Source organism: Giraffa tippelskirchi, chromosome 7 (genome assembly GCF_054371585.1).
Source record: "Giraffa tippelskirchi isolate mGirTip1 chromosome 7, T2T-mGirTip1v1.2.pri, whole genome shotgun sequence".
NCBI lineage: Eukaryota > Metazoa > Chordata > Mammalia > Artiodactyla > Giraffidae > Giraffa > Giraffa tippelskirchi.
The window spans coordinates 114,541,533-114,560,036 of NC_137281.1; the positions used below are offsets into that span (position 1 = coordinate 114,541,533).

Genomic DNA, 18,504 nt, shown 5'->3' on the forward strand with positions numbered 1-18,504 from the left:
AGTCATTCAATCAAGATAAGATAATGTTGAAAATAATAAATGAAACTTCATGGAATGTGAGACAATTTTTAAAAGCATAACATAGGGACACTGGAATCACAGAAGCAAAGAAGAAACTGGAGCAGGAAAAGTATTCAAAGAACTAATGTGGGGGCAGTGGAGTTGGGGGTAGTACATCTCCAGGTTCTTGGGAAAAACAAAGAATTGCTGAAATTTTCCCATATTTGGTAAGAGACATAAATTTATATAAATTCAAGAATCTCATCAAACTCAAGACAACAAATTCAAAGAGAAAACTACCTTGGCATATCACAGTCAAACTACTGAAAAACACAAAGAAAAATCTTGAAAGTCATCCTGTTACATATGGGGAAACAGTAATCTGAATTACCAAAGGTTGCTCATCAAAAACTATGAAAGCCAGAAGAGACTGAATACTAATGAAAGAAACTGTCAACCTAGAACTCTCTATATATTTCCATAATGAAGGTGAACTACAGGCCTTATTTTCAAATAAGAAAAACTAAGTGAATCTGTCCCCATCTGGTCTGCACTACACAAAATGCTAAATAAAAATTCTTCACCCTGAAGAGAGGTATCAGAAACTCAGATTCTTCAGGAATGAGTAAAGAATATCAGAAATAAATACTATATGAGTAAACATAAAAGACAATTATTTTCTCTTAATTTCTCCAAAATACATATGACTTAAAACTTCTAGCAATGTACTATGGGTTTATAGTAATATATCAATACAATACATAAGGTAACTCAGACAGCAGGGGGAAGAGTTAATGGACCTTGTCATTGCAAGATTTCTACATTTTATATTAAGTGGTACAATATTACCTCTAAGTAGACTGTGAACACTTAATGATGTATATTATAGTACCTAGAGCAACCACTCAAATATTAAAGACACAATGCCAGTTGATGAATGGATGAATTAAAATGGAATTCTAAAAAATTTCGGAATAGTCCAAAAAAAGGCAAGAGAAGGGAACAAAACCAGCAAATAAGCCAGAGGGACTAAATAGAAAACAAACAATGGCAGAACTAAATCCAACCATATCAATAAAAATTAAATGTCGATGGACTGTACACTTCAGTATAAGAATATCAGAATGTATAAATAAACAAAACCTAACTACATATTGTCTATAGGAGACGTACTTTAAATAACACAGATCAGTTAAAAATAAGTGGATGGAAAAAATATACCATGCAAACAATAAACTTAAGAGTGCAGAAATTATAATACCAGATAAAAGAGACTGTAAGACAAAGAGAATGAACAAAGGTAGTGACCAGTATTTCATAATAAGGAGAGCAATTCATACCAAAACACAACAGTCAAAAATGTGTATGTACCTAATAAGAGAGCTTTAAAATATATGAAGTAAAAAAATTAAATAGACAGTCTGAAACCATAGCAAGGAAGGGACTTTAATACCCCCTCGGAGAAACTAAGAGAACAGTTATACAAAAACCAGGAAAATCATATATAATCCAGACAATATTATCAACAACCTAAATCTAATAGATATTTATAGAACACACACAAAAACAGCAGAATATGTATTTTTTTTTATAATACTCAACCAAGAGAAACCATATGCTGAGCCATAAAACAAGTCAAACTAAATTTAAAAGAATGAAAACCATACAAAGCATGTACTAGGACCATAACAATTAAATTAGAAATAAAAAACAATATGATATCTAAGAACACCACAAATATTTGGAAGTTGAACAATACACTTCTAAATAATTGATAAGTCAAAGAAGAATCTCAAAGGAAATTAGAAAATATTTTGAACTGGATGATAATGAAAATACATCTTATTAAAGCTTGTAGATTGCAGGTAAAGCAGAGCTGGGAAGGGACATTCATAGATTTAAAAGCGTATATTAGAAAAGAAGAAAGGTCTAAAATCACTGACCTAAGGACTACCTCAAGAAGCTAGAAAAAGAAGAGCAAAGTAACACCAAAATACTTAGAAGGAAGAGAATAATGAATATCAGAGCAAAAGTCCTCAATAAAACAGAAAACATAATATTTTCTATCCACAAAGCCAAAAGCTAATTTAATTAAAAAAAAAAACAGCAAAATTAATAACACTGTAGCTAGATTGATCAAAGAAGGGTGGAAGGGAACAAATGATCAATATCAGAATAAAGAGGCATTTAAAGGAAACAATAGGATATCTATGGTGAAAAGAACAATATCAATCCTTACTTCACACAAAATACAAAAATTAACTCCAAATGGATCTTAAAACTGAATTTAAAAGCAAAACACCTATCAGTTTTAGAGGAAATCATTGGAGAAAATCTCTGTGACCTTGTAGTAGGCAAAGGTTTCTTAGGACATAAAAAGCAGAAACCATAACAAATTGATAAATTGAACTTTACCAAAAATAAAAATGGATACCAAAAGGTATCATTAAGAAAATGAAAAAGCAGGTCATGAAATGGGAGAAAATGTTCACAATACATATATCTGACAAAGAACTGGTATCCAGAATACATAAAGAACCCTTAACACAGTAAAAAAGAAAAGTAAAACTCAATAAAATAATGGGCCAAAGATCTGAACAAACACTTCAAAAAATAATATATACAAATGGCTAATAAGCACTTAAAACATGCTCAGCATCACTGGTGACCATGGAAATACCACCATAATGAGATACCACCACATACCTTCCAGAATGGCTACATTAAAAAGACTGACAGTATTAAGAAGGGTGAGGATGCAGAGAAACTGGAACAGTCCAACTTCTGGTGGGAAAGTAAACTCCTTTGATAAACAGATAGTTTCTTAAAAAGTTAGATATTTATCTACCATACATCCCAGCCATCCCATTACTAGGAATTCACTCAACAAGAATAAACCCGGGCTTCAGGTTCAAGATGGCAGAGTAAAAGGATGTGCGCCCATCTCCTGCAAGAGCACCAGAATCATAACTAGCTACTGAACAAGCATCAACAGGAAGATGCTGAAACCTACCAAAAAAAGATACCCCACGTTCAAAGACAAAGAAGAAGCCGCAACTAGATGGTAGGAGGGGCACAATTACAATAAAATCAAATCCCATACCCTCTGGGTGGGTGACCTACAAACTGGAGAACAATAATACCAAAGACGTTCTCCCACTGTTGTGAAGGTTTGAAACCCCATGTCAGGCTTCCCAGCCTGGGGACCTGAAAAAAGGGACTGGGAATCCCCAGGGAATCTGACTTTGAAGGCCAGTGGGATTTGATTACAAAATTTCCACAGGACTAGGGGACCAGAGACTCCAGTCTTGGAGGGTGAAAACAAAACCTTGCGTGCACCAAGACTCAGAGGAAAGGAGAAGTGACTCCACAGGAAACTGAACCAAAACCACCTGCTAGTGTTGGAAGGTCTCCTGTGGAGGTGTAGGTTGGCAGGGGCTCCCCAGAGGGACGGGGGCGGGGGGCGGTGCATGGGACTGGCAGCAGCTGTCTGGGAAGGTCACCTTTGGTGTAAGCTTTCTTGGAGGCCACCACTAACCTGACCATAGAGCCCATAGACCCGAAGGCTGGGTCGCTTCAGGCCAAAAAATTACCAGGGAGGGAGCACAACCCCATCCATCAGCAGATAACTGGATTAAAGCTTTACTGAGAAAGACCTCGTTTTTCCCACCACGAGTCCTTCCCTTCAGGAAGCTTACAAAAGCCTCTTAGCCTCTTCCATCAGAGAAGGTAGACAGAAGAAGCAAGAAGAACCACAATCCCACAGCAACTAAAATAAAACCACATTACAGAAAGTTAATCAGCATGAAAAAGCAGAAAGTTATATCCCAGATGAAGGGACAAGATAAAACTCCAGAAAAGCAACTAAATTAAGTGGAGATAGGCAACCTTTCAGAAAAAGAATTCAGAATAATGATAGTAAAGTTGATTCAGGATCTCGGAAGAAGAATGGAGGCAAAGATTGAGGTGATGCAAGAAATGCTTACCAAAGCCCTAGAAGAATTAAAGAACAAACAAACAGAGATCAATAATATACTAGAAGGAATCCACAGCAGGATAACTGAGGCAGAAGCATGGATGAATGACCTGGAGGACAGACTGGTGGAAATCACTGCCACAGAACAAGATACAGAAAAAAGAAGGAAAAGAAGACAGTCTAAGAGACCTCTGGGACAACATTAAATGCATGAACATTAGCATTATAGGGGACCCAGAAGGAGAAGAGAGAGAGAAAGGACATGAGAAAATATTTGAAGAGATAATATCTGAAAACTTCCCAAACGTGGGAAAGGAAATAATCAACCAAGTCCAGGAAGCAGAGAGAGTCCCAAGCAGGATAAACGCAAGGAGGAACACGCCAAGACACATAGTAATCAAACTGACAAAAATTAAAGACAGAGATGAAATATTAAAAGCAACAAGGGGAAAGTGACAAATAGAAAGGAACTCCCATCAGTCTCTCAACTGATTTCTCAAGAGAAACTCTACAAGCCAGAAGGGAATGGCATGACATATTTAAAGTGATGAAAGGGAAGAACCTACAACCAAGAATACTCCACCCAACAAGACTGTCCTTCAGATTTGATGGAGAAATCAAAAGCTTTCCAGACAAGAGAAAATTAAAGAGAATTCAGCACCACCAAACCAGCTTTACAACATAAGCTTAAGGAACTTCTCTAGGCCTAAAACAAGAGAACAGAAAAGCTCTCCCTACAGAAAATAAACCCAAAGCAATTAAGAAAATGATAATAGGATTATACATATTGATAATTACCTTAAATGTAAATGGATTAAATACACCAACCAAAAGACATAGACTGGCTGAGCGCATGTGCATGTATGCATTTTCACTTACCACATCACTCTGCTTGACCCCCTAAATTGTATGTAATTATTTTATATTGTTAGGTTAATCATGTTCCCATTATGGCTTGCAATTGTAATTATCTTTTATTTTTTGTCTTTTTATTGATTGTGAAAACTGATAAACATCTTTCACTATTGTGATTATGCAATTATTACTCAATACCATTGTATTATGACTGGTCAGCAGAAAAATTATAGAATTCTATATCACCAAAACTACCATTTAATAGAAAAACCTGTAATCACTTTAAAAATCCATATGCATATGAGAATTATTTTGGAATTTTTTGAAAAATACAAATGCCCAGGTATTGCTTTCTGTTTTTGCCAGCGCTCCAGATATGTTTCTAATGAGCAGCCATGTTTAAAAATAACTGGACTATATGAGGATCTTTTACTTTTATCTACTTTGTTTCACTTTTTCTATTTCATATTCAGTGCTCCCATTTCATTTAGTTTATGTTTCCCAATTTCTCCACCTCTTTTTTTTATGTTCTTTCTCAAGCCTTTATCAAGTATAGCAGAAAAGCTTTTGTATACATATATATAATCTATATATTTTAGAAAACTTATGAAATTTTTCCTAACTAAAAAATTTATGACATTTAGATTCTACTTGTTTGACTTAGTGTGGATAGAATGCTATATTTCCAATTTTAAAAAATAGATATGCAACAAGCAACAAAGGTTTACTGAATAGCATGAGGAACTATAGTCAATATCTTATAATAACCTACAATGGAAAATAATTTCAAAAATAACATGTGTATATGTATAACTGAATCACACACACACACAAGAAATTCAGTAAACTTTTTGAAATTTAGTAATGTTTATCTTTTTGCCAGTTTTTCTAAATGTCCTATGGACATCTAATAACATATGAGATATAAAATTTTAAATATATTTATGTAGGATATGATTAATATAAATTAATTAAAGAGAAATCTGTTGTATTTAAATCATTAATGACATCATTCAAGATGCCCCTATTCTTATTTTTTCTGTACTTGATAAAATAGTCTCAGAGAAATGTTAGTATGTCTCACTATGATTATATATTTTTTCTTTTCCCTTATATTTCTTCTGATTTTTGCTCTATGTATCTGTTTCTTTGTTGTTAAGGTGTCTAATAGTTTATGATGTCTTTTTTTGTGAATTCTACCTTTTATCATTAAAAATATTCATCTTTGCTTCATTTAAAATAAATTAATTACTTAAAAAAAAAGAATAAACCCTAAGTTCACATAATGACTTGTACAGTAATGTTCCCAGCAGCTTTTATTCACAATAGCCCCAAACTGGAAACAACCCAAATGTGTATCAATAAGGAATGGAGAAATAAACTGTGGTATCTTAATACAATAAAAAAATACCCTGCCACAAAAAAAGAATGCATATAAGATGGATATATCTCAAATCATTACACTGGGTGAAAGAAGCTAACTAGACACGAAAGAGCACACAACTATATAATTCTATTTATATAAAATGCAAACAAGTTCAAAAAAAGATCCCTGGTTGCCTGGTGGTGAGTAGGGAGGGAGATGGACTGCAAAGGGAAACAGATATTGAGAGTGATGGAAACGTTCTGCATCTTGTCTGCAGTGGTGGTTTCACGGGTATATACAACCGTCAACACTCATTAAATTACATCCTTTCTTAAAAATGGAGGCTTAATTGCCATATAATATTCTATTGGTTTCAGGTATCCAACATACGATTTGGTGTTTGTACACCCCATAAAATGATCACGGCAGGATGTCTAGTTAACATCTGTCACCATACATTTTAGAAAGCTGCAGTTTTATTTGTATGAATTAATACAAGGTTGAAAGGACCTAAAAAGGATGATGAGAGCCTGAATATGGGCAACAGGAGGAAAATTAGAGTGGGATGACAGAAATATTTAAAAAACAATCATTTTAAAGGTAGGTCTTGATACAGGAAAGCACACACACTCTGCTCTGAGCCTCAGAGACTATGACAAAAGAGTAGCCTCAGCTGACTGCCTGGCTTGGGCTGCAAAAGAGATTGCTCCTAGGACTGAGAATCAGGTTCCAGGGTTTTCCTTCTCTCAAACACCACCACCTTGTGTTGAGCTGTGAAACACAGACCACCCAGGAACTTGGGAGGCTGTGTGCCTTCCAGAAAAGAAGGACCTGGTATGGCACTTGTTGGCATTTGGGGAAATTATGTCACAGATGAATGGCAGCCACCTCCTTCCCTGGCTCCTGAGGGCCCAGGGAGGGAGCAGCCGGAGCTGCAGCCCAAGCTCTAAACAAGAAGGCGCGTCCAATAAACCTGCACGTGGTGCCTGGCGCTGCTGCCCCAGCGTCACACGGGAAAGTTCATAACTGACCCAGGAATGCACAGCAGACACGGTGAGAGGTTTACGTACCACACAACACACGTTAAATGCAGGATGGACAAAACCAAGACATCTGACTCCTTTCCTCTGATTTTGGAGTTGGAATGTAAGTTTAGGATTTTCAGCAGAGAAAAATGAAATGGGATCTGTTCAGTTTCAGAAAGCTGATGAACCTTATGAAGCCAGATGCTCATAACTTTATTTTAATAAAAGTTTCTCAGCAGGTGAAGAACCGCCTGCAATGCAGAAGACACAAGTTCAATACCTAAGTCTGGAAGATCCCCTGGAGAAGGAAATCGCAACCCACTTCAGTATTCTTGCCTGAAAAATCCCATGGACAGAGGAGCCTGGCAGGCTACAAAGAGTCAGACACAACTGAGCAACTAAGCACATAAAGTACAACATATTGGAAATAAGAGAGGGGGTATTTCTTCTTCAAGAGATGAGTGAATAAAAATATATTTGGAAAAAAAAGAAAATAGAATGGGCATAGTTTTGCATATGTTTTGCATATTTTGCAGGGAGATTTTTGAATCAGCTGATGAAAACCTAGTCTGATGGGGCCAGGCTAGCACAAACTTCTAGGGATCTGGTGGGGGAAGGGGTTGCAAAATCTAATGAGTTTCTGCACCAGTAAGTACATATGATGAATTCAGGGACCAAAATAATCTACATTCTCTATTTAAAAGAGGGAGGAAGAGAAGGACAAAGAGGAAATGTTAATCAATTGACAATAGAAGGAGTCCCTGGGACCTAGCTATTGAAGAAACAGTAAACATACGGCATTTACTGGGAGCCATGTACTTTTCTAATCACTTAGTATTAACTAATTTAGTCTTCCTAACAAGTCTGTGAAGAGGACTCCCATTTACAAATGCGCAAACTAAGGCACAGAGCAGTTAAGTAACTTGCTCAAGACCACATAACTAGTAAGCGACAGAGCTGACATTGGAAATCAGGCAGTCTAGCTCCAGAGTCTGAAGTCAGGCCCTTAACAAACAGCAGCTAGTTTATTAATCAGACAGGACTAGGTTACTCACTCTGTCCACCAAAACTTTTCGAAGATAACTAAAACACCATCATTGGCATCATTACAGTAAAGCAGAGAATGGAAAGTCAAGGAATAAAAATTCCTGGTGTTAGAATAGGTCAACATAAGAGAAATTCTTAGTGGCCAACAGGACCCTGTATTATAAAGCAAAACAACTAGATAAATTTGGAAAATGTCAGTGCAACCTCAGAACCTTAAAAAGACACGTATTTTCCCCAATTTTGTCACTACTAAAATGGGCTTTAAACAACAGGGTTCTACTGTACAGCACAAGAAATTATATTCAATATCCTGTGATAAACTGTAATGAAAAAGAATATAACTGAGTCCCTTTGCTATACTGGTACACTGGAGAAGGGAATAGCAAACCACTTCAGCATTCTTGCCTTGAGAACCCCATGAATAGCATAAAAAGGAAAAAAGATATGACACTGAAAAGAGATATGACCTACCCCCACCCCAACCCCCAGATCAGTATGCTACTGGAGAAGAGCAGAGAAAGAGCCACAAAAGGAATAAAGAGGCTGAGCCAAAGCTGAAACGATGCCCAGTTGTGGATGTGCCTGGTGGTCAAAGTAAAGTCCCATGCTGTAAAGAACAATATTGCATAGGAATCTGGAATGTTAGGTCCATGAATCAAGGTAAATTGGAAGTGGTCAAACAGGAGATGGCAAGAGTGAACATCAACATTTTAGTAATCAGTGAACTAAAATGGACAGGAATGGGTGAATTTAATTCAGATGACCATATTATCTACTAGTATCTACTATTATCTACTACTACTGTGGTCAAGAATCTCTTAGAAGAAATGGAGTAGTCCTCGTAGTCAACAAAAGTGTCCAAAATTTAGTACTTGAGTGCAATCTCAAAAATGATAGAATGATTTTGATTTGTTTCCAAGGCAAACCATTCAACATCACAGTAATCCAAGTCTATGCCCCATAGAAGAAGAAGATGAAGTTGAACGGTTCTGTGAAGACCTACAAGACCTTCTAGAACTAACACCAAAGAGAAGATGTCCTTTTCATCACAGGAGACTGGAATGCAAAAGCAGGAAGAGATACCTGGAGTAACAGGCAACTTTGGCCTTAGGGTTCAAAATGAAGCAAGGCAAAGTCTAACACAGTTATGCCAAGAGAACGCACTGGTCATAGCAAACACCCTCTTCCAACGACACAAGAGATGACTCTACACATGGACATCACCAGATGGTCAATATCAAAATCAGATTGATCATATTCTTTGCAACCAAAGATGGAGAAGCTCTATACAGTCAACAAAAACAAGACCAGGAGCTGACTGTGGCTCAGATCATGACCTCCTTACTGCAAAATTCAGACTTATATTAAAAGAAAGTAGGGAAAACCATTCAGGTATGACCTAAATAAAATCCCTTATGATTATATATTAGAAGTGACAAATAGAGTCAAGGGATTACATCTGATAGAGTGCATGAAGAACTATGGACAGAGGTTTGTAACATTGTACAGGAGTTGTTGACCAAAACCATCCCCAAGAAAAAGAAATGCAACAGGGCAAAATGGTTGCCTGAGGAAGTTTTACAAATAGCTGAGAAAAGAAGAGAAATGAAAGGCAAAGGAGAAGAGGAAAGATAAACCCATCTGAATGCAGAGTTCCAAAGAACAGCAAGGAGAGATGAGAAAGCCTTCTTAAGTGATCAATGCAAAGAAACAGAGGAAAACAACAGAATGGAAAAGACTAGAGATCTCTTCAAGAAAATTAGAGACACGAAGGGAGTATTTCATGCAAAGATGGGCACAATAAATGACAGAAGCAGTATGGACTTAAGCAGAAGATATTAAGAAGATGTGGCAAGAATACACAAAAGAACTATACAAAAAAGGTCTTAATGACTCAGATAACCACGATGGTGTGACCACTCACCTAGAATCAGACATTCTGGAGTCCAAAGTCAAGTGGGCCTTAGGAAACATTACTATGAACAAAGCTAGTAGAAGTGATGGAATTCCAGATGACCTATTTCAAATCCTGAAAGATAAGGTTGTTAAATTGCTGCACTCAATATGCCAGCAAATTTGGAAAACTCAGCACTGCCCACAGGACTGGAAAATGCCAGTTTTCATTACAATCCCAAAGAAGGGCAATGCCAAAAAATGTTCAAACTACTGCACAATTGTGCTCATTTCACATGCTAGCAAGATAATGCTCAAAATCCTTCAAGCTAGACGTCAACAATATGTGAACTGAGAACTTCCAGATGTACAAGCTGAATTTAGAAAAGGCAAAGGAACCAGAGATCAAATTGCCAACATCCATTGGATCATAGAAAAAGCCAGGAAATTCCATACAAACATCTACTTCTGCTTCATTGACTATGCTAAAGCCTTTGACTGTGTGGATCACAACAAACTGTGGAAAATTCTTCAAGAGACGGGAATACCAGACCACCTTACCTGCCTCTTGAGAAACCTGTATGCAGATCAAGAAACAATAGTTAGAACTGAACACGGAACAATCGACTAGTTCAAAATTGGAAAGGCTGTATATTGTCACTGCACTTATTTAAACTTATATGCAGAGTACATCATGTGAAATACCAGGCTTGATGAAATCACAAGCTGGGATTAAGATTTCAGAGAGAAATATCAATAACCTCAGATATGCAGATGACACCATCCTAATGGCAAAAAGTGAAGAGGAACTAAAGAGCCTCTTGATGAAGGTGAAATAGGAAAAGTGGAAAAGCTGGCTTAAAACTAAACATTCAAAAAACTAAGATCATGGCATCTGGTCCCATCACTTCATGGCACATTGATGAGGAAACAACAGAAACAGTGAGAGACTTTATTTTCTTGGGCTCCAAAATCATGGCGGATGGTGACTGCAGCCATGAAATTAAAAGACACTTGCTCCTTGAAAGAAAAGCTATCATAAACCTAGACAGTGTATTAAAAAACCAGAGACATCACTTTGCTGGCAAAGGTCTGTCTAGTCAAAGCTATGGTTTTGTCCAGTAGTCATGTGCAGATGTGAGAGTTGGACCATAAAGAAGGCTGAGCACCGATGAACTGATGCTCTCGAATTGTGGTGGAGAAGACTCTTGAGAGTCCCTTGGATTGCAAGGCTATCCAACCTGTCAATCCTAAAGGAAGTCAGTCCTGAATATTCATTGGAAGGACTGATGCTGAAGCTGAAGCTCCAATACTTAAGCCACCTGATCCAAAAAGCCGACTCATTGGAAAAGACCCTGATGCTGGGAAAGATTGAGGGCAGGAGGAGAAGGGGGTGACAAAGGATGAGATGGTTGGATGGCATCAATGACTCAATGGACATGAGTTTGAGCAAACCCCAGGAGATAGTGAAGGACAAGGAAGCCTGGCGTGCTTCAGTCCATGGTGTTGCAAAGAGTCAGATACGACTGAGGGACTGAACAACAACAACAAGAACTTTGCTATACAGCAGTAATTAACACAACACTGTAATTCAACTATACTTCAATAAAAAATAAATTAACAAAACAAAACAAATAAAATGGGCCTAACACAAGATCAGCAGTTTAGCCCACTACCAGTGCTCATGCCCAGATAGTCAGCAGTACAGTTCTCCACTAAAACCAGGGCTCCTTGGAAACAGGCCAGTATCATATCTTGGGATTGGACAACAACAGGAACAGGTCTGAAATTCCTGTTGTTGCCAAACAGCAAGAATGACTCCACAGGCATCAGGAACTCTGCTACATGGGAGAGGAAGGGACTGCAGAACTCTCTCCCCAGATGAGCTGTGATACTCTGAGCTTCGAAACTTAGGAGAAGGGAAAATCACTGTGGAAGCAATGTGAGTCTGAGAAATGCCTTGTGTTCATGATGTCCTACAAAGGAAAGTTAATATAAAGTGTAGAGAAAGGAAGTTTTCATAGCAAAGAAATATGACAATAATAAGATATGGTATAATTTGTTATTGATCTTTAAGACTGAAAAGCATTCATATATAAGGCCACGTAGTTTCTTTTACAGAGTGTTAATTACATGTCTGTTTTCTGTGATTTCTGTGGTGAGTAGGAAAAAATAACAAAAGGAAACTATAAGTCAGGTCATGCAGGACTTGAGGGCCCTTGGAAGGACTGCTTGGCACTGGTGGTCATACAACAAGCTGGTGGAAAGAGAGGCAGAGATGCACTGGCATCGTGGTCATACACAATTAACAAGGAGATGATAGTCAGCAGTGTGTTTGTAACATCATCAACTGCTCACACAACCTGAAGAGGAAAACCAAGAGCTCAAACTCATCACCTAAGAGGTGAAATCTCAACCTAGTCCAACAAAGAATGGTAAAGTATTAATAAGGAATATACATATTTTAATAGTACTAAAGATAGGTCAGCACACCCCAATGATAAGAGGTCCTGAGTTTGAATCACCTTGAAGCCACTTAGTCCTATACTGTAAAGCAAGAATGTGTCCCTCCAAGAGTCAGCATCCTATAGACTTTGCTGCTCAGAAAAGGTATTCCTTGTCCTCTGGATATGAAAGATCAGTGCAACTCTCTAGAAAGTGTCACAATGACATTTAGGTTAACTCTAAGAAAACCCTGAAATAAGTGAAACAGTGGCCTTTCAAAGATATTAAAAACCAAGAACACAAACAATGAAGATATAAGTTAAACCCAAGATACTTAATATTTTAGAATAAGTTAAAGTGTAAATGTATTATTAAATCTTGACATGTTGTATATGTTTTATCTGTTGTTTAAGATGGATGATCAAAAGGAATTAGCCATTCTAAATTTGTAGTAGAATGTAAATAGTTTAGGGAAATTTAATCAACCAAATCTATAATCAGTGTTTAAATGCTCAAGAAGAAATGGTTTTCAAGCCATTCTGAATGACTTTTTGGATAAACACAACAGACAGGGCCACCCCACACCCATGCTCTGGATACTCACCAATTCCTGACATGCCTTCATGACTTTTTACCTGGGGGGCTTCCTCTGCCCACCAGAGCCAGTTGGCTCTGCCCAGGGCAAGCCAGAATTGCCACAACCTCCAGGAGCAGGCCTCAGCCAACTACTGATGGGAGTTAGTGGACAAATGCCTCAGCTTTCAGACCTTCTGGTAAGGGTATCTCAGAGGCTAGTGCGCGCCGTCTCCCCTGGGCACCCACGGCAAGTGAGCAGCAGCCGTCCCCAGTGGTAAGCTCAGTAAGGTCGTCGGCAGAGGCCTTCACGCTTTCCCTGACTCATTTCTCCTCTCCCCACTGGGCTTTCAGGGATCACCTCCTAACTAAACTAGTGGACTCACATCCACATCTCAGAGTCTGGGCAACCCAAACGAAGAGAAGAGAGGAGTTCACCAAATCAAAAGCGCACATATGTGTAAGGCTCTTCTCAAAGCACAGTCCCCCCTTGGGCATTTTCTAATTTCCCAGCAGGGGAGCCAGCTTGGTAGCACAGCCAGCCGGGGGAGACAGGAGAGGGCGGGCGCGGTCTTGGGTAACCCTCTGCCTCTCCTGTCAGCATCTCTTTCTTGGAACCAGCCTCTCTCGGGACCCATGACTTTCACACCAGGTCACACGCTCTCTGACTCTCACTGTGGAGCTGTGATGCCTCCACAGGGAGCTGTGATCTCAGAGGACAGTCTTCGATACAGAAGTGTCCATTCATAAAGCTACAGTTGGACTCAGGGGACAGGACAAGTGTCCACTTACTCAGCTGTCAGGACAATGAGCCTGTGGGCTTTGCGTCTGCTCTCAGGTCCCTATGGGCCACGAGGGACTTCTGCTTGTGACTTTATAGGCAGACCCCCGCCAAAACAGGGGAAACAAAGACCCTGCTCGCCACCCTTACAAACATGGTGGTTAAGTGCTCAGGCTTTTACTCACTTATAATTGTCACTTTGGGTGGGTTCCTTAACATCCCTGAACCTCAGTTTCTTTAGCTATAAAATAGAGGAAATATAATCTAACTCATCCCTCTTAATGAAGAAAAAATGATTGATTGCTTAGGCATGCCAGCCACTTCCTATGCACTCCCATCACATGGACACATATGTAGGTACAGTTATCATCCTCAGGTTCTAAGAAACTTTTCCAGCATCACCCTGCTAATAAGAATGTAGGATTCAATCCTAGGCAAGTCTGATCCCACTCTTAGCCTCTATGGTATACAAAAGATACAGAAAGTAAAAGTGCCCAACACACACCAGGAGCTTAATTACTGTCATTACTTTCCTGTATCCTTACTTCACTTTTCTCTCCGGGGCTGGCTCTCACTGGGGAAGGACTATAAAGGAGACATAGACAAGGAGAGATCCACGGAGCCTTAAAGGAAGAGGCTCAATGCCAAGTTCTTAATAAAAGCCTTCAGAGAAAACAGAAGGCTTCCACTTCTATTAACACCCAAGCTCTTAAAGTTCTTTAAACTCCATAATTTCCTTCCCTGGAACTTCCACAAAATTCCCAAAATGACTTTCAAAAGGCCATAAAGTCACGAACACTAAATATCATAGAAGTTTTCAGTGAAATTAAGTCACCTCTGGGGCTTCCCTCGTGGCTCAGTGGTAAAGAACATACCTGCCAAGCAGAAGATGTGGGTTCGATCCCCGGGTCAAGAAGATCCCCTGGGGAAGGAAATGCAACCTACTCCAAAATCCTTGCCTGGGCAATCCCATGGACAGAGGAGCTACAGTCCATGGCGTCACAAAGAGTCGCACACAACTTAGTGATTAAACAACAAGTCACCTCCAAAGCGTGTTGACTCGATGTCACAGAAGAGCACGGGGTGAGGAGTCTGTCCCTCAGCCTAGCTCTGGCACTGAACTGTGTAACCTTGAGAAAAGCCACCTGCCTTCCCCGTGCCTTTTTATTGTTATTATTGAGAGAATAAACCTCATCTTGCCTTTCTTAAAGTTGTTGAGAAAATCATGTGAGAGATGTATGTGAAAATACTTGGCAGATTATAAAGCACAACACAGATGTGGGGAGTTACCAGTATTCATCAACAGCCTATCCAACTTGCTAAGAAAATTCCTGAATAAGAAAAATGGGAGCCAAAAAGCAGAGGTGAGTAGCAAGGGGGGATGAGGAGAGTCAGACGGTAAAGAAAAACTAGCTGTCAGAACCTCATTTTCAGTGTTGGCAGTTAACCTTCAATCAATTTTATAAGGCCAGGAAATAGCCATATTTTTAATTAAGTGTCGGCGGTAGGCTCAGCAACATAAAATTTAATGGTAGGGAAGACACCAGCATGAAGAAACATAGCTTCTTACCTCTCCTTCTAAGAAAGATATCTTTTCTAAAAGCTGCAATATTAAGAGTTGTTTCTGCTGCACCTTCTTCTTTAGTGATTCAATCTAGAAAGAAACAAATTGGACATCGTTAATCAAAAATGCAGAATTGTACAAGTTAATCAACTAGAAGAGAAGCCTTTAGCTTTCATTCAAACAGAAACTACATATTGGTTCTTCTGTGTCCTGTGCAACAGTATTAACATGAGGTGCTCCATGGAGAGGGGGGTTCTGTGCCCAGGTAAGCTTGGGACATCAAACATGGTGGTGGAGCTGTTTCATTAGGTTTATTTAGCCTAACATTTCTGCACTGATTTTGCCGCGGAACCCTAAGTAAAACTTCACTGATGCTTTGGGAAATGCAGATGTAACTCTACATAAAAAAATTATTCAGCTTGAATTTATGCCACAGCCTGTATTTCAAGCATTCAGCTCTGTTGGCCCTGTTTGTATATTCATATTTGTTCAACTAAGTGTCAAAAGTTTTGCTCTGGGAAAAAGGTCACTGCCACTGAAGTAATAATGAAATTCAGAGTATTGAGGACTCATGAGGCCTGAGGCAAGCAGGGAAGTCCTCTGAAAGACAGGGGCTTGAGCTGGGTTTTTTCCCTTTGTTTTTATACTATATCTATCTTGGAGTACCATTTGTTTTTCATTCACAAATCATGTCGCCATAGACAAATCGCAGCTTTCCTAAAAGCAGGAACCAGAGTGCTCTGTACCAGGCCATGTCTTGGACAGAGTGTGGTTTCAATAAATAACATGTGATATGGAAGAATGCACTAATTTTCCAACAATTTTTATATGAAATTTGAGCATTTGCAAAACCTTTTTTTAAAAATCCCTCTCTGTGCAAAATGACACAATTCCTATGGACGGGACTCTAGTAATAACTAAAAGAAGTATAAGTGTACAATTACACTTTGACCCAGCAATTCTATTTTGAGGGATAGATCCTATAGATACATTAGCTAAAATATGAAATGACTTGGACATAGGATTTTAGAAAACACACACACACACAGACAGAACTCCATCAATAAGTGGCTGATAAACTATGGTGCATCTTAACAATGGATTTCCTTGTAACCTTCAAGAAAAAGTGAAGATCTCTAAAACCCTGATACAGTATATTGTAAGGAGTGTATGGTATGCTGGCCTTGGTGTAAAACTGCTGAAGACATATGAATGAAAATTTGCAAAAAGAAACACTACAAAGATCAAACGAGTCTTAATATTTACCAACAGGGAGAGGGAGGAAATTAGAAGGATGAGACAGAAGAAAGACTTTTCTGATAATAACCTTATTATACAGGTTCAATCTTAGAAGCACATTTTATAGATTCAAAAAATAAAAACCAAAAAGGGGGGGGAAAGTGAATCCTAAAATTTGAAAACAAACTGAAATAAAGGAATTTAACTGTATATCAAATTGGTTAAAAGAAGTAATTCAGGCACTGTTGGAACAAGTAATTTGACTGAATATTTTTAGTGGATGTATTCTAAAGATAAAAAGAATTGCAAAAAAACCTCTCACTCACTGGGAAAATTTGGATAGTAATATTAGTATTATATTTTGAAACTATTTGATAGATTGTATAATAACATTTGGAACCAAGGTCTTTAGTGTAAGAGAAAGAAATATGAGTATGAAATCAAAGAGGTAAAAAAAGTTTTGTTAGATTTGAAATGAAAATATCAGTATGAACTCATAATTTTTATTTTCTGTTTAAAAAATAATCTAGATAAGCCTGAGACACCTTATTCTACCTGAAAAAAAGGACATGAAGGGTCTCCCTTGGGTCAAAGACAAGACAATTTGTACATCAAAAAGAGTGTAATTAAGTAAAACACATGGGATATATATATATTTTAAAACCATGAGCATTTTATGATTCTTAAAAAAGGAAAAACAAAGCAGCAACAATTGGAAATGACTGTGGAACCAACTCCTTACTTAGAAGCTTGAAGATCTAGAGAAAAGGATAAAGCATTTATCCTGCCTTACTTGCACAAACTGCATGTTGAGATTGCTGAAAAAAGTCCCAGTTTATGAGGAAAGAAGATTTACCCTACAGAAGAATTCCAGGTAATAAATGGAGAAGGAAGGAGAGAATTTGGAAATCACCATTGCGTGATACCTAGGAAATATTACTAATAGACTCAAGCAACTTTCATGGACAGATGAAATACTAGGGGGCAAAGCTGATGAACCTGATAACTGTGTTGAGGGCTGTCACCACCTGAATCCACAGCCAGCCTCACCATCACCCAAAGCGGGATCACCAGACAATATGCGCCCCCGGAGCAATACAAAATGAATCACCCAGGAAGTAGTCTTGCCTCCCCCGACTAAAAAAAGTTGAAACAGAATCTAATCAAGCTAATAAGGAGACAAAAAGTCAAATTCAGAATGTGGGAACGTTTACAGGACAGCTGACTTAGCTCCCGCAGTAAGTCACTGGGTTGGGGAAAACTTGAGTTGGGGGTGAGAGGGCAGTAAACGGAGCGCGCCCCAGATCAAAGGACTTGGAAACCTAACAACCAAGTACAGTGGACTTCTCTGTGTGCTGACTGGAGCAAAGTACATTTTAAAAGACTTTTTAAAGACAGTTTGGGGGAGGCGGGGCTAAGATGGCGGAGGAATAGGACGGGGAGACCACTCTCTCCTCCACAAATTTATCGAAAGAACATCTGAACGCTGACCAAACTTCACAAAACTACTTCTGAAGGCTGGCTGAGGACGTCAGGCTTTCACAAAAACTGCGCATTATCTTCAAAAGAGGTAGGAGAAATTATAAAAGATAAAAAGAGAGACAAAAGAGTTAGGGACGGAGACCCGTCCCGGGGAGGGAGTCGTAAAAGAGGAGGAATTTCCAAGCACCAGGAAACCCTCTCACCAGCGGGTGTGGGGGAGGATTTTTTTTTCTCGGAGGGCAACGTAACTGGGAGGGA

General features: G+C 38.6%; 1 protein-coding gene across 5 annotated transcripts in view; it reads right to left on the reverse strand.

Moving 5' to 3' along the window:
* Nucleotides 1-18,504, reverse strand: part of MYZAP (myocardial zonula adherens protein) — a 124,115-nt gene that overhangs the window by 23,782 nt on the left and 81,829 nt on the right. For all 5 annotated transcript variants that reach the window (XM_081510089.1, XM_081510088.1, XM_081510085.1 and 2 more), the window contains one exon: nt 15,532-15,615. In XM_081510089.1, coding sequence (XP_081366215.1) covers nt 15,532-15,615 — 84 coding nt within the window. The remainder of the gene's footprint in view (nt 1-15,531; nt 15,616-18,504) is intronic.